Source organism: Pongo pygmaeus, chromosome 3, assembly GCF_028885625.2.
Source record: "Pongo pygmaeus isolate AG05252 chromosome 3, NHGRI_mPonPyg2-v2.0_pri, whole genome shotgun sequence".
Taxonomy (NCBI): Eukaryota; Metazoa; Chordata; class Mammalia; order Primates; family Hominidae; genus Pongo; species Pongo pygmaeus.
The window spans coordinates 100,259,939-100,274,466 of NC_072376.2; the positions used below are offsets into that span (position 1 = coordinate 100,259,939).

The 14,528-nt window shown below is 38.5% G+C and overlaps 1 protein-coding gene across 3 annotated transcripts; it reads left to right on the top strand.

Annotated features, from left to right (window-relative positions):
- The first annotated feature begins 214 nt into the window (after positions 1-214).
- On the top strand, positions 215-14,071 carry MEPE (matrix extracellular phosphoglycoprotein). Of its 3 annotated transcripts, XM_054484438.1 has the most exons (5): positions 215-264; positions 1,962-2,027; positions 5,884-5,937; positions 6,939-7,031; positions 12,239-14,071. In XM_054484438.1, exons 2-5 carry the CDS (start codon positions 1,974-1,976, stop codon positions 13,706-13,708), a joined length of 1,671 nt encoding a protein of 556 aa, XP_054340413.1. In that variant the 5' UTR covers positions 215-264; positions 1,962-1,973; the 3' UTR covers positions 13,709-14,071. The 3 variants fall into 3 exon arrangements, with proteins under 3 accessions (XP_054340413.1, XP_054340414.1, XP_054340415.1); XM_054484439.1 differs by lacking the exon at positions 6,939-7,031; XM_054484440.2 differs by lacking the exons at positions 215-264; positions 1,962-2,027; positions 5,884-5,937; positions 6,939-7,031 and adding an exon at positions 7,185-7,286 and having other exon boundaries at positions 12,239-14,044.
- Positions 14,072-14,528: the final 457 nt, after the last annotated feature.

Here is a 14,528-nt window from a genome sequence, read left to right on the forward strand (position 1 = left end):
AACTGAGGTATTTATATTTTCTGTTTATCCCACTTTCTGGAACATTTGATAGCAGCTTTCTACCACAAACACATTTTTAGATTAAAATTACTTCACCCCCTATGGTTATCTGTGGGCACTTGTAACAAATTGTTTGCTAGCGCTGAGTGAGCCAGTGCTGATTGGCCATTGGGAACTCTAACAAACTTTAAATTGCAGCAAAATGCCCAGAGACTTCTAATCCTGCAACAAGAAGCCAGGTACTCTGAAGGTGAAAGATACCAGGTAATTTGGCTTTCATGTTCTTGATAGCAAATAGCTTTATATCATAGTTGTTTACGTTTTTAAGATGCTTGCCACCCAAGTATGGTTTTATTACTTTTGAAAATCTTCTCTACTGAGCAAAACTGTGTAATATTTGGTGCTTTGTTTTATAAAATAGAAAATGTGTTACCATGCTCTAGAAATCATCAACTAAAATTGATGATTTGATAGCAACTTTCTCTTTTTTTTGTTATTAGCACTATCAAGATCCACAGTAACTCAGACTTTAATTATCCTCTATCCCTTCACTTAACAAACTACAATCAGGAAAATCTGATCTTATTCATACTTTGAAACCTCATCTGTGTTGATATTTCTACTGATGAGCATTAAATCATTTCATAAATTACTTACGTTGTCTTGATCTATAAAATGCTTGGAAGGGTAAACTATAGTTAGAATTCAGATCCTTCTAATTGCATTAATTTAGAAAAACACAGCCTAGGATTTTAGAATATATTTAATAGTTATATTTATTTCTCCAAATACCGGCTTTTCCTTGAGATGTTTAAAGATTGCAAGAATATTTCGATTATTTTTTCCCATAAAAACACGTTTTTCTTCAAGAAATCTCAGAGTGGTATAAATATATTGTTTTCACAATATAATAATAAGATCAATAGTCCAAAGACATGTTGACTTTTTTTCCAATGTAATGGCTACTTAAGTGAGCTCACTAGTTAATTCCTGTTGGTATATTTACCAAAATATAAACAAATACCTTTATTTGTAACTAAATGTTAGTATTTTGAACATCATTTTGTTGAGCCCAATATAAAATATGATCTGCCTTGAAGTCAACTGCACATGGATTTTTCTGTAATAAGATAAAAGAATAGAAAGTTATTTAAGGTGGCAGAGAGTCTTGATTAAGAAAACTGGGTCTAGAGCCACATTGCCTGGATACTAATCCCAGTTCTGCCCCTTAATATTTGTGAATTCTAAGACAAGTTATTTGATCTTTTTGTGTCTATTTCCTAATCTATACAACAGGCATAGTAATGCCACCTAACTTGTAGGGTTGTTGTGAGGCTCAAATAATTGAATGCATGCAAAATTCTTCGGCCCAGTGCTTGGCTCATTTTAGTATTCAATAAATGTTAGCTATTAATGTCAGTGTTGCAAAAATTAGTTCACTCTCCAGCCCATGGATGGCTACTAATTCAGACACATTGCTAATGAACATGAGACACAGATTAGGGCACCAGCCCGGAGGCAGATAATCTTTCCTCACAGTGCAGTCTGCTACCCTGACAGACTTAGAGTGTGTTACGAGCCGCTACATCAACTTAATGTCATTTTGAACTACACAAGTAATTAAACAATCTCTTTCTAAAGACAAGAGGAAGAAGAGCTGATGATAGAGCAAATACATGTGTCTATAAAATATATTTCTACCGACTGAATGTACTGTTTTAATGATATTGAATAATTTTCATTTTCACATTGGAATAACTAGACATATGAAAGCTCTTAGATTAAAATGTCCACACTCAGGTATAAGTAAATTATACATAGTCTATACACACACATAAACAAAGGGATATGAACTGCCAAGGGGAAGGGTGTTTATATATTCCTATGTGTTTTATCTCTTCTTATGGCTGCAGTTTATAACTGGCAATGCTTTGCAGTAAGATATTGCTGTCTTTTCACAGAGATTCTCAAAGATGCGAGTTTTTTGTGTGGGACTACTCCTTTTCAGTGTGACCTGGGCAGCACCAGTAAGTATTTACAAATTCAATTATATTTCAGATAACCTCTTGCACTCTTCAATTGTTTTTCTTTCAAGCAACGTCTATTTAAATTAGTAGCATCTACCTAATTCAGTTATTTTAAAAAGAACCAAGCAAACAGAAAGCATCCAGCACTTAACACCCTTAACCAAGGAGGTTCTCAATAAACATGTGCTGAATTATGAGATCTCACAATGTTGCCTTCTAAGGAACACCAAAAACAGTTTTTTTGAGAAAACCAAGAGGCAGCCACAGCATTTCAGATCAGCTGATACTAATGAGTGATACTCAAAGACTCAAATTATAACATGGCAAAATAATCTTTTAATATTTTCCTGAAAACTTAAAGAATTTGACATGAATGTTTTAAAGCTAACCAGCTAGATTTAGTACATAGATAAAAATGCAAAGAGACAAGAACTCTTCTGTATTTCTTGCAACACCCCAATACTGTGGGATCCTACTTGTGATTTTCTCTTCATCAGTGAGGCTAGAGGGGGAACGTAGTACCCCCAAGCTTAACCCAAATCAAACTCCTACTTCCTTGTGTGTCTTTTCTTCCCTCTGACTCACCCAGTTGAATATTCAGGATGTGACCAAATTATCTCATGAAGATGCTGAGTGTTAGTTATTTTCTGCAATGCAGACACAGTGCTAATTAGATAATGTCTGAGCAGCATCCTAACTTATCAGAATAACGTTTTTGGTTGGAGAACCATGGAAACAAACAGTCATCCCATTGCCAATCATACTTATATATAGGTCCTGAGTGAGTGGGTGACTGGTAGGTTAACCAGGCTGATGAGGATGATCAGGGAAGCAGAGGGCTTCATGGAGGGCAGTGGAAGTTGGGGAAATGTGTTCCCTTCTCCGCACACACTCTGTGCAACAAGGGTGTGCAGTACAGTCCTGTGGGGGCTGTACTGCTCACAACACACATTTGCGAGACCCCATGCACAGACCTCACTCAATCAAGGAAGGCCTGGAGGCTCAGGTGCCTCTCCCACCTCTCACGGTGGAAGAATGAGTCTTGCTGACCCGGCTCAAGTCAGCCAGCTGAAGGTTTTATTTTGAGCAACGTATTCCAAGAAACAGCTGGAGTGGGGCTTTCTCATCATTTTCCAGTAAATGTGCTATGTCAACATCGATTCAGTGACCACTGATCAGAAGAGGATGCCAGCTTTCCTCCCCGGAGGCAGACAATGCCATCTCCATTACAGGGCCACATTCAAGCCCAAGACATCTGCCTGGGGGTGTAGGGGGGAGAAGGGAGGGATGCATATTTCAAATGAAAGCAGCTCAGCAAGGATGCAGAGGCAACATTTGTAACTGTGAATCATTAAATATGATTTTTTTTCCAGGTATATAGATGCCATTTTAGTAATTACCTAAATTTTTAAATGATAGATTGGTGGCTTAAGAAATTAGTATATACTCAGCCACTTGCGTACGTCTTAGAATTATAAGCCAAATTCTAAATGATTTTTAAAAGGAAGAAAATGAATGTTTATTAGGCTATGCAATTCAGTTAATATTCATCAAGATGCAGTTAGACTAGAAAGACTCCGTTATAAGTCACAATAAATCAAAACTGTACCGAGGTACTCTATATTGTTAAGTATGTTTCTAATCCATATGTGTGTGTGTGTTCTGTAAGAAGATCCCTGACACCCCATACTATCATTTCTTTCTTTTGCTTACTATCTCCCCATCTCATTTTTATGCTTTCTTTTTCCTATAGTCCAATTTCTAGAACTGTTTGCCCTGTTTTTATATTTTTGAAGAGTGATATAATGGTCCAAATTTATATTCACACGATCATATAAGAATCAACATAAGAAATACAATAAAGGATAAAACTATAAAATATGCCTTGAAGATAATTAATATAAAGTTTAGGAACATTTCCTCTTATTACTAAATGCTTTTTCATATTTAATCATTTAAAAATTTATTATTTTAACCCTGGGACTTTGAGGCAGAAGATTTAAATTAAAATATCTTCTCTACTTCTACTGCAACTACCAACTATGAGTGTAGGCACTTCTGTTTCTTCTACTGCTCATCTTATAAGGGTTACTTTGGGACTCATATGAGATTATAAGTACAAAAGCAGTTTACAAACTATAAAGTGTCCTATAAATAGAAGGTGTTATTGATAAACTATTGTTATTTTCTAGAATGGAATGGATTATCAGGCAGCTATGCCTTGGAGTCCAGCCATGGAGGTGCTTTCTAAACTTCTGAGTTTTATATTTTGAAGATGATTTTATCTGCCAGAGTCCAGTCCAGAAAACAAAATCCACTACAGGAAGCTCAGTAGAGGGACTTTCTAAGGGAAACTAGCTATAAAGTATAAGGAAGAAAAGAAAAGCCAACCAGGGGTGGTGAGACCACCCAAGGATCGAAGCTACTACCAGCCTTAGGGCTGGAAGGAAAAACAAAGATGCTGCTCCTAGGCCCCTGGGTGGGGCAACTAGGACCACAAAGGAGATGTACCTAACTCTAGAGGTGCAGCCCCAAACAGAGAGAGCAGAGAAGGACATACCCTGGCTTCTCTCTCCTTCCACCTTCCAGTCTCATGCCAGGCCTCCTTCACCCAAATCCAGTCTGAATACAGAGGGCAAATGAGCTTGGGAAATGAAGGAATCAGTTCAGACTGAGCTGGAGATACAAAGGAGCTGAGAGCAAGCAGGGGCATTCCCAATATCTTAGCGCAAGCAACAACCTGTCTGTGTTAAACAAAATATAGAAGCTTAATGCTTCTTCAGGAAGAACACTTTCCAGGTAAATAGGACAGCTGGCCTAGGTGGCCCTCTTTCTGTTTACCTCTTTATTCAATCTTTCCCTTAAGGGGTTCTCTCTTTTATATGATTGATCCACCATGATGCCTGCTTCCACTGTAGCACGCTCATTCAAACACGGCCCAGTCCGCCCATTGGTTCCCAGTGCCACATCTGAGATAGGCTAGGAGTTTCTGAAAGAAAGAGGTAAATGAAAAATACTGAGAATTAAAGAACTGTTACATCTATTCCTTTAATAGAACAGTTGCTCTCAGATTTTAGGGTCTCTGTTCTATGTGCTTTCCTGTGGTATGCAAACTTCAGCCCAAAGGACTGGGACAAACTGCCGGGGTCTGTTCTTTCTTCATTTCTGCCCTTTTTGCGCTTCAATAGCTACCCCTCATGCTACGCTACCCTCAAGAAATTTTGACACTTTGTGTCAAACCAAGAAACAGAATTTATCCTAATCTGCTGGCCACCTCCATTTTTCCTTCTCAGAATGTAACATCTGGCAGCAATAAGGTTTTATCCTTAATTGTGATCCTACCGTTCACATGAACGGCTACGGTTTGACTCTCCCTGGGCCATCAGCAGCATCATATCTTAATTCAATATTACAATTACTCGACTTAGACAATTAATGCACACATGTAATTTAAATCGTCAAACTCTGATTTTAGTTCACTTATATTTAACAACTCCCAGTTTGCCAGTGAAAACTTCTTTTTCAGTGGATTCTGATGGCAGCCAAGCCCCTTCATCTGGGGCGCCATCCCTCCCTACTCCCCCACCACACCCACTTATCGGTTGTCTGAGCTTGAATCCAGTTCTGTAGTGGAGACGGCACTGTCTCCCTCTGGGGGCAGAAAGCCGGCACTGTCTTTTGTAATATTGAAACAAATATTAACGCGATGAGTGTGTCAATCTTCTTTTGGTTAGAATGATTTTCCACATTGAATAATACAACCCAGTGAGGGAAAAATAAATGAAACGTTTATTTGAAGAAGTTAATGAAATAGAATGTTCTAGTGGGTGAAGTTTTGTTTCTTGTTTCCTTTCAGACATTTCAACCACAGACTGAGAAAACTAAGCAAAGCTGTGTGGAAGAGCAGAGGGTAAACAGAATTCGTCTTTTCAAATAACTCTATTTCAGCTCTGTAAAGAAAAAGTCAGTAAGAGAAAAGTGTAACTGTCAAAATAGTCTTGGGCACTTTGAATGGAAGTGAAAAATTATACAACATAATGTTGGCACTTTCTAGTCAATCAGGTATTGTAACTCACACACCATGTGTGACAGAAAAGAGGAAACCATTGTGAATAGAGATTTATTTCTCTCCAATATGATTTCTTCCTTCAAATGAAACAATGCTTTGCCAGGCAACCTTCATGGGGCTAAGTGAGTAAGAATTTGGGAACATTGCTACTAGCAAACAATATTTTCCCACACATGTACCTGACAAACACTTTGCTCTCAGAATGATAAATAAGGGAGTAAAGGGGAAGGTGGCTATCAGATCTGAATGGGGAATTCCATGTCCATGGAGTCAGCTTTCCATATGCATCCAGTTAAACGAATCCTCCCTGCTTTGCATGCCACCAAATTGCAGCTTGCTTCTGCCTATCACAGAAAATTACGTTCTAAGAACTAACAATCTTCTGTACTTCATCTCAGCTGAAAATTACAAAGGCCAACATTGCCAGCTTAAAAGCCTGAATGTTCATGCTGTGAGTTTTGCCAATTAGACATCAGACATGAATATTGTAAATCCTGCCTTTCTCCTGGTCCTCTCACCCCCTCCCACCTGAAAATATTTCCACATGCTCCATTTCCATAGACATTTGGTAATAAAATCGATCCACCCTAGGACAGAAAGCAGTTGACAGGCCCTTAGGGAAAACAGATTGAGAGTTACGTAGAAAAGAGAGAAGGAACAAGTTGCTGTCTTCGGGAGCTGGCTAACACACACCCTCCTGTGGTTATAAGAAGTACTACCATTTGTCAGAGGTGGAATTCAACTTCACCCAAGTTTTAAAGTTTCTTATATTATTACAAAGAGCCCAAAAACTTCTTTGTAAGAGATAAAACGTGCCTCAATATAATGTTGTGTTTTTGTAGATAACATACAAGGGTCACCATGAGAAACATGGGCATTACGTTTTTAAGTGTGTTTACATGTCACCTGGGAAGAAAAATCAAACTGATGTAAAGGTAAGCTGAATCTCTGAATAACCATTCTTAGCATGACTAAACCCTGGACTAGCCCTAGAGGAAAATGTAGGGGAGGCGAAGTTTACTTTTGCTTGCTCTGGGGTTTCTGTCTTATGGCTGGCACTTTTGTCCCTTCCCTCACTCCCCAGGCTCCTCAAGCCTCTCTACTACAAAACTCTGGGTCCCAGAATCTTCCTGATCCCCGTTCCATGCCTTGGCCCACATCTCGCTCTGCTTCAGGACCTGTGGCTGCAGGTGTGATACTCATGGACCCCAGGTGCCCATGGACTGCTGTGTTACTGCTTCTGAGTAACATTTGGTGTTTTTAAAGGAAGTTTTCTTGACATATTCTACCATATGCTCTGATGGTGGGGATCTCAGCAGGGGACGGCTAAGAGGAGAAACCATTTTGGCCTAATGAGTGACACATTTTACCGTCTCTTAAATTCATTCCATGGATAACTCCATCTGTGTTGGGTTGCTCAGAAGTAAAAGAATGAGGCCCTTGTCACTACAATGACAATAATTCTTTTCACTCAGTCCCTTCTTGTAGATTCATCGGCCAAAGGGCTGGAAATAGCTTGAAATGCCATCAGCAAAAGGGCTATTTACTTTTTCCAAATCTGGTTTTATTTCCCGTGGAAGTAACAGTTTCCCTTCAGAATGTTATTTTCTTCTGTCATCGATATCCTTTAGATGACATCTCTAAGATTACACCTAACTGTAAATAAGTTAAACATATCCATTTGACAAATATATGTGGAGTTCTTAACTGGTGTGTAAGACACTATACGAGATAAAATGATGGAGAAAACAAAGTCTTTCTCTCCAGGATCTTAGAGTTAGAAAAGAAACAAAAGGCACTTACAAAAATTATTGTAAAACAAGACAGAATGTGGGAGGTACTATGTGAGTAGTACCCAGAAGAAAAAAAAGATCATGCTTTAAGGGCTTGGAGTAGAAAGAAATTAGTTCCTGGCCTCTGGTGTTCATAATGGAAATAACTGCGCTGGACCATGGAGGATGAGTAGGATTTGAGCAAACAGAAGTGAGTGGGTGAGGCCGTTCTCCATGAAAAAACTCATAGGAACCAAAGCATGGAGACAGAAAAGCAGAGCATAGGAAAGCAGCCAGCCAACTTGTACATAGACCATCGAACAGTCAGAAATCATTTAACACAAGCAAATGTAAGAAAAGTTTTTTTCTATTTTTTGATATTTTCTTCAATGCAAAAATAGCCATCATATACCACAGGTTAAAAGTTGTTTCATGTTTTCATTTATAAAATTATTCTACTCAGTCTTCTAATAAAATGCACACAATGCATTAGTGTACATGTTACTTTTTTAAAAGCAGAGAAGCACCAAAAATAAAACATAACTTCCCACTTCAGACAAGGGAGAGAAAAAATTAGGAAGAGATTATTATAATCTACTGAGTTTAGATTTAGTGTTTAACTCAAAAGGTTATCTTAGTAATGAGTAAACAAACAACAATGAACTTGATTGCAAACGAAAACAAATGTCCAAGTAAAACTTTCCAAGACTCAATTACTCAAGTCAAATATTTAAAATACTTTTTATTTAGTGATATACTACAAAGTTTATTTCTATTTTTTTCTTATGGCAAAATCTTATTTCAGAATATACCCACCAATATTAAAAAATTAATGAACAATAATGCCATAACTTTTACAAATAAGTAATTTCAAATTATATTTTACAAATATTACACATTGGCACTTTTGCAGACCATATATTAGCCAGCTTCTTAAAAGTAGAGGGCACTTCTAAAAGCCATTTTTATTTTGAGATTCAAATGTGAGCTGATTCAACAATTTCCCCACTACTTCCAACAGTTAATAAGATACATGTATAAAAGCAGACAGTCCTCTAAGCAGAACAGTACTTCTGTTTGGGAGTGAAAAAAGAGAGAGAGTCCAATCAAAATCTATTTCAGATAACATCCCATCGATGGCTACAAGCTTACAGAACACACAGCTAGCCCAAGGGTGACACTTGGGCAATACAAGAGCAGGGGGGTCCAGAGTTTGTCCATCTTCATCTGCCTCTACAACCAATATTAGAGAAGTACAGAGACTGGGAAAAGAGTTGTGCATCCAGTAATTACATGACTATCATTAACATTACCTAGGAAAGAAACTATCATTCATTAAAGGGCTATGCCCAGTTCTGCATGCTTTACATGCATTATTTAATAAAAATCATTTAATTCTCCCCAAAATACTGAAAGGTAGATATCATTTTTATTTTACAGCTAAAAAAGCTAAGGCTCAGAGAAGTAAAATAATGCTCCCAAGATCACACAGCCCATAAACGGCAGTGAGGCAACTGATTCTAACGCATGTGCTCTTTCCATAGCACAGCTACTCTCGTGAGCACTGGACTGAGGGATTAAGAAAGACTATTTGGCAATTCCTGCCTACTGTTTCACTCGACATATTCCCTATGATCCTGGCTTCCCTGCGTTTGGTTTTTCTATTTTCTTTGCTACCTTCCCTACACACTTGACCAAATACTATGAGCTTCTGGCTGCATGCTCTTTTTCTCTCCATCAGGGAGCTCTCGTGTATTCTGACATCTTTAATGAACACATCTAAGACGTCCACATGCTTGACAAGGCCAACAAATTGAAGTGGTGGTCAAAAAGCACAAAATTGAGCTGTATTAGTAAAAATAGGGCTGTGGTCAAGGCAAGGAAGTGGATGAATGCACCGTGCTTGGGGCTGATCAGGCCACATCAGAGTCAAGGTCTGATTTGGGACCCCACAAACAAAAGAGAATTCATAATCAGGTGATGGGTCTGAACGTAGTCACCTAACACAAGAGAACTGTAGTGTCAACCTGGAGAAGAGAAAGCAGCCAGCGAGTTCGAAGGAAAACAAAACTTTTTCAAATGTTGGGAGGGTTTCATAGGAAGGAGGAAATAACCTTATTAGGTGTTGCATCAGCAAAAATGGATACTAGTTTCAGGTTAAAAATTATTGAAAAAATTACAACTATGTATAAGTGAAACAATAGGATCTGAAAAGTAATAAACAATTAGCGTGTAAGATGCTCAAGGAAAGAAGAGTTGACCATGAGCTATGAAAACTGGGAAGGACTTGTATTGGGACACACCAAGAGCCTGTGATACCCAATTCTCTATCTCTAACTGTATATTGCTTTTTGAGCTCAGGTTCTATATTCCCTTAACATCAATATGTCTAACATTAAAGTCCTTGTCTTTTTCACCCTATCTTCATTTTTACATGTTAACATTCCTGTCCATTTTAGTTATTAAGGCTTTTTCTGCTTGGGCACCAGAAGAAGGGGTTTTTTTCTTTGTAATGTTTTTCTTTGGCGTAATCCTAATCCAAGTGATTACATCTCATTACTGGATACTGCAAAAGCCTCCTACATGTTCTTTCTTACCACTGTTCCTCCTAAATCCTTAATTTTTATTTTGTTAATCTCCTGTGAACTTTCACTAGCTCTTCATACTCCACAAAATAAAACCAAATTCTTCACCCTGGCATTCCATTTTCTACAAGTCTCTGGCACTCTGTTTGTCTGTGCAGGCCTAATTGGATATGATGTCTCTGCCTCACAGACCTACCCCCACCCTCCATACCCCTCAGGATCACTGCCTTTGCCAATAAATATCACCAGATATTGCTTAGAACATGTAGCACCCACCCTAATTTCTTCCATGTTCCAATCTCTCAATAAATATCTCTTCTGTTGATTTCATATTACTCATCAATTCAAAGGCCTATGTAGGGATGTTGTATATTCCAGCTCATCCTGCAATTTGGGGATGAAAAGAAAAAATGACATTTAGTCTGTCTGTAATTGTTCTCTTGCTCAAGAGCTCCTCATGGAGGGGCAAGGGAATGTGCAGAAATTAAATTCAATCTGTTTAAACTTAAGGTTATCTAATAGCTAAAATAGTTATTTAAATAAATCAGTCTCTTTTAGTTAAAAATGCTCAGATCCTCACTCCCCCTCCTTCTCCCTCTAAGACGGCATCCAGCTGTGGCTTACACCATCCACTACATACCATGCACCAAATGGACAAACATGGCTTACACCATAGTGAAGAGGAAGACTTGGAATCTTCAGACATGCACGGAATAATGTTGCCTAACCACTTGAATGCTTCTTGCCCTGCTTCATTCTAAAATGAAGTTGTTGGCTACCATAGCTTAGGATTCACTTAGTATAGTCTTGACTGGGGCCATGGTGACTCAGCCTCTCTTAGCTCCCATGGGCAATTTAGACTTCTCTCTGTTTGAGTATGACTCACATTTGTCCCTAGTATGTACTCCATCTACACTGCTCCTTTTAGAGCCACTTCACTTCCTCTATGGCAACACTCTCTGGAAACTTCCAGACCAGATGCTCAGACACTTCTATATTTAGCCTATGCTACAGAGAAATAGCAAGTGGCATAGGGTATAGTCAATCTCAGCTCTTTCTTCCTGACCACATTGTTCTGCCAAACTTACTGAAAGTTGGCTGCACCCAAGAGTGATAAAACCCAGGATATGAAGCAGCATCTTTACAGATCCTGCCCCTTCCCCCACCAAAAAAAAAGAATGAATTGAAATATAGATATAAATACTTTACTCTCCTCCTCTGCTTTCTCTTTTTCATCCCATTATTCTCCCAGGGACTTTTCTTTTAAATGTCAGAAGACTCTTCTATTTGCAGATTTTCCATTTAAAAAAGAAGCAAGAAAGAAAGGAAAGAAAAAGAAAATACTCCTTTAGGCAGATGAATACCTCTGATGATCAGAATGAAGGAGAGAAAAGAGAAAGAGAGAGAGAGAGAGAACTAATTTTAATATATGAAATCCATTTTACTTGCAATGACTCACTATTCCCACTATGTAGGTTTATTCATATTATGTCTCAGTTGTGTCCTGTTTCCAAACAATTGAATATGCCACTTATTCTTAAAATATTCTCACAATTTCCCTTCTGCATATTTGAATAGTACCCATTTTTCAAGCCTAGTTCATTCTTCTTTCTCCATGAAACCTGATTTGACCATTCTAGAATGACCTCTACCAGTAAACCTCTATTGAGTTAATAGATCCTTTTTATTAAATATCTGGTGGATGGTTTTTATATTGCCTAAGAATTATTATATTTTAAAAATTTTACATAAAATAATCACTTCGTATTGAAAATTGTATTTTAGCAGGAAGAAAAAAACAAAGACAATACTGGTTTTCACCATTTGGGAAAGAGAATAAATCAAGAGCTATCACCTAAAGAAAATATTGTCCAGGAAAGAAAGAAAGATTTGTCCCTTTCTGAAGCCAGTGAGAATAAGGGAAGTAGTAAATCTCAAAATTATTTCACAAATAGACAGAGACTGAATAAAGAATATAGTATCAGTAACAAAGAGAATACTCACAATGGCCTGAGGATGTCAATTTATACTAAGTCAACTGGGAATAAAGGGTTTGAGGATGGAGATGATGCTATCAGCAAACTACATGACCAAGAAGAATATGGCGCAGCTCTCATCAGAAATAACATGCAACATATAATGGGGCCAGTGACTGCGATTAAACTCCTGGAGGAAGAAAACAAAGAGAACACACCTAGGAATGTTCTAAACAAAATTCCAGCAAGTATGAATTATGCTAAAGCACACTCGAAGGATAAAAAGAAGCCTCAAAGAGATTCCCAAGCCCAGAAAAGTCCAGTAAAAAGCAAAAGCACCCATCGTATTCAACACAACATTGACTACCTAAAACATCTCTCAAAAGTCAAAAAAATCCCCAGTGATTTTGAAGGCAGTGGTTATACAGATCTTCAAGAGAGAGGGGACAATGATATATCTCCTTTCAGTGGGGATGGCCAACCTTTTAAGGACATTCCTGGTAAAGGAGAAGCTACTGGTCCTGACCTAGAAGGCAAAGATATTCAAACAGGGTTTGCAGGCCCAAGTGAAGCTGAGAGCACTCATCTTGACACAAAAAAGCCAGGTTATAATGAGATCCCAAAGAGAGAAGAAAATGGTGGAAATACCATTGGAACTAGGGATGAAACTGTGAAAGAGGCAGATGCTGTTGATGTCAGCCTTGTAGAGGGCAGCAACGATATCATGGGTAGTACCAATTTTAAGGAGCTGCCTGGAAGAGAAGGAAACAGAGTGGATGCTGGCAGCCAAAATGCTCACCAAGGGAAGGTTGAGTTTCATTACCCTCCTGCACCCTCAAAAGAGAAAAGAAAAGAAGGCAGTAGTGATGCAACTGAAAGTACCAACTATAATGAAATTCCTAGAAATGGCAAAGGCAGTACCAGAAAGGTTGTAGATCATTCTAATAGGAACCAAGCAACCTTAAATGAAAAACAAAGGTTTCCTAGTAAGGGCAAAAGTCAGGGCCTGCCCATTCCTTCTCGTGGTCTTGATAATGAAATCAAAACGGAAATGGATTCCTTTAATGGCCCCAGTCATGAGAATATAATAACACACAGCAGAAAATATCATTATGTACCCCATAGACAAAATAATTCTACAAGGAATAAGGGTATGCCACACGGGAAAGGCTCCTGGGGTAGACAATCCCATTCCAACAGGAGGTTTAGTTCCCGTAGAAGGGATGACAGTAGTGAGTCATCTGACAGTGGCAGTTCAAGTGAGAGCGATGGTGACTAGTCCACCAGGAGCTCCCAGCGGGGTGACGGTCTGAAGACCTCATCACCTGTGAGTTGATATAGAGGAGAGCCACCTGACAGCTGACCAGGTGAAGAGAGGATAGAGTGAAGAACTGAGTGAGCCAAGAATCCTGGTCTCCTTGGGGGAATTTTTGCTATCTTAATAGTCACAGTATAAAATTCTATTAAAGCTATAATGTTTTTAAGCAAAAAAAATCATTACAGATTTATGAAATAGGTAACATTTGAGTAGGTGTCATTTAAAAATAGTTGGTGAATGTCACAAATGCCTTCTATGTTGTTTGCTCTGTAGACATGAAAATAAACAATATCTCTCGATGATAATTTGTATTAAGTAATCTATAAGAAACTATTGTCTGTGGTGCTTCATTTCAGAGGGAACAAGCTTAGTTCTGCCTCCAGCACAGGGAGTGCCTATGAAATTGATCCACTGGGGAAATCTCAGCTGTGCTCCTCCACCCTCTCTGCTTGAGCCAGCCTTTCCTTTCACCTCTGACCTCCCTCTGTGCTGATAGAGATCCTACTTCCTACCTTCTTCCACTCTTTCCTCTGTTGCACATGTTGCACATATTCTACGGCAAATATTAGCTCCTGAAACAAATCTCCATGTTATCATTTTTCTTGGTTCTACCTCCTTCCAGACAAAGAGGACTGTAAGGTAGAGCGAGGGCAAGAGGGAGAATTTGAGGAGAAACACAAATGCAAAGCCAAGACAAAAACTTAGTTTGAGAAATATCGTTCACTGGCTGATCCCAAATCATTTCCAGACTATTTCTTTCTCTTGTCTTTCAGTGTAGAGG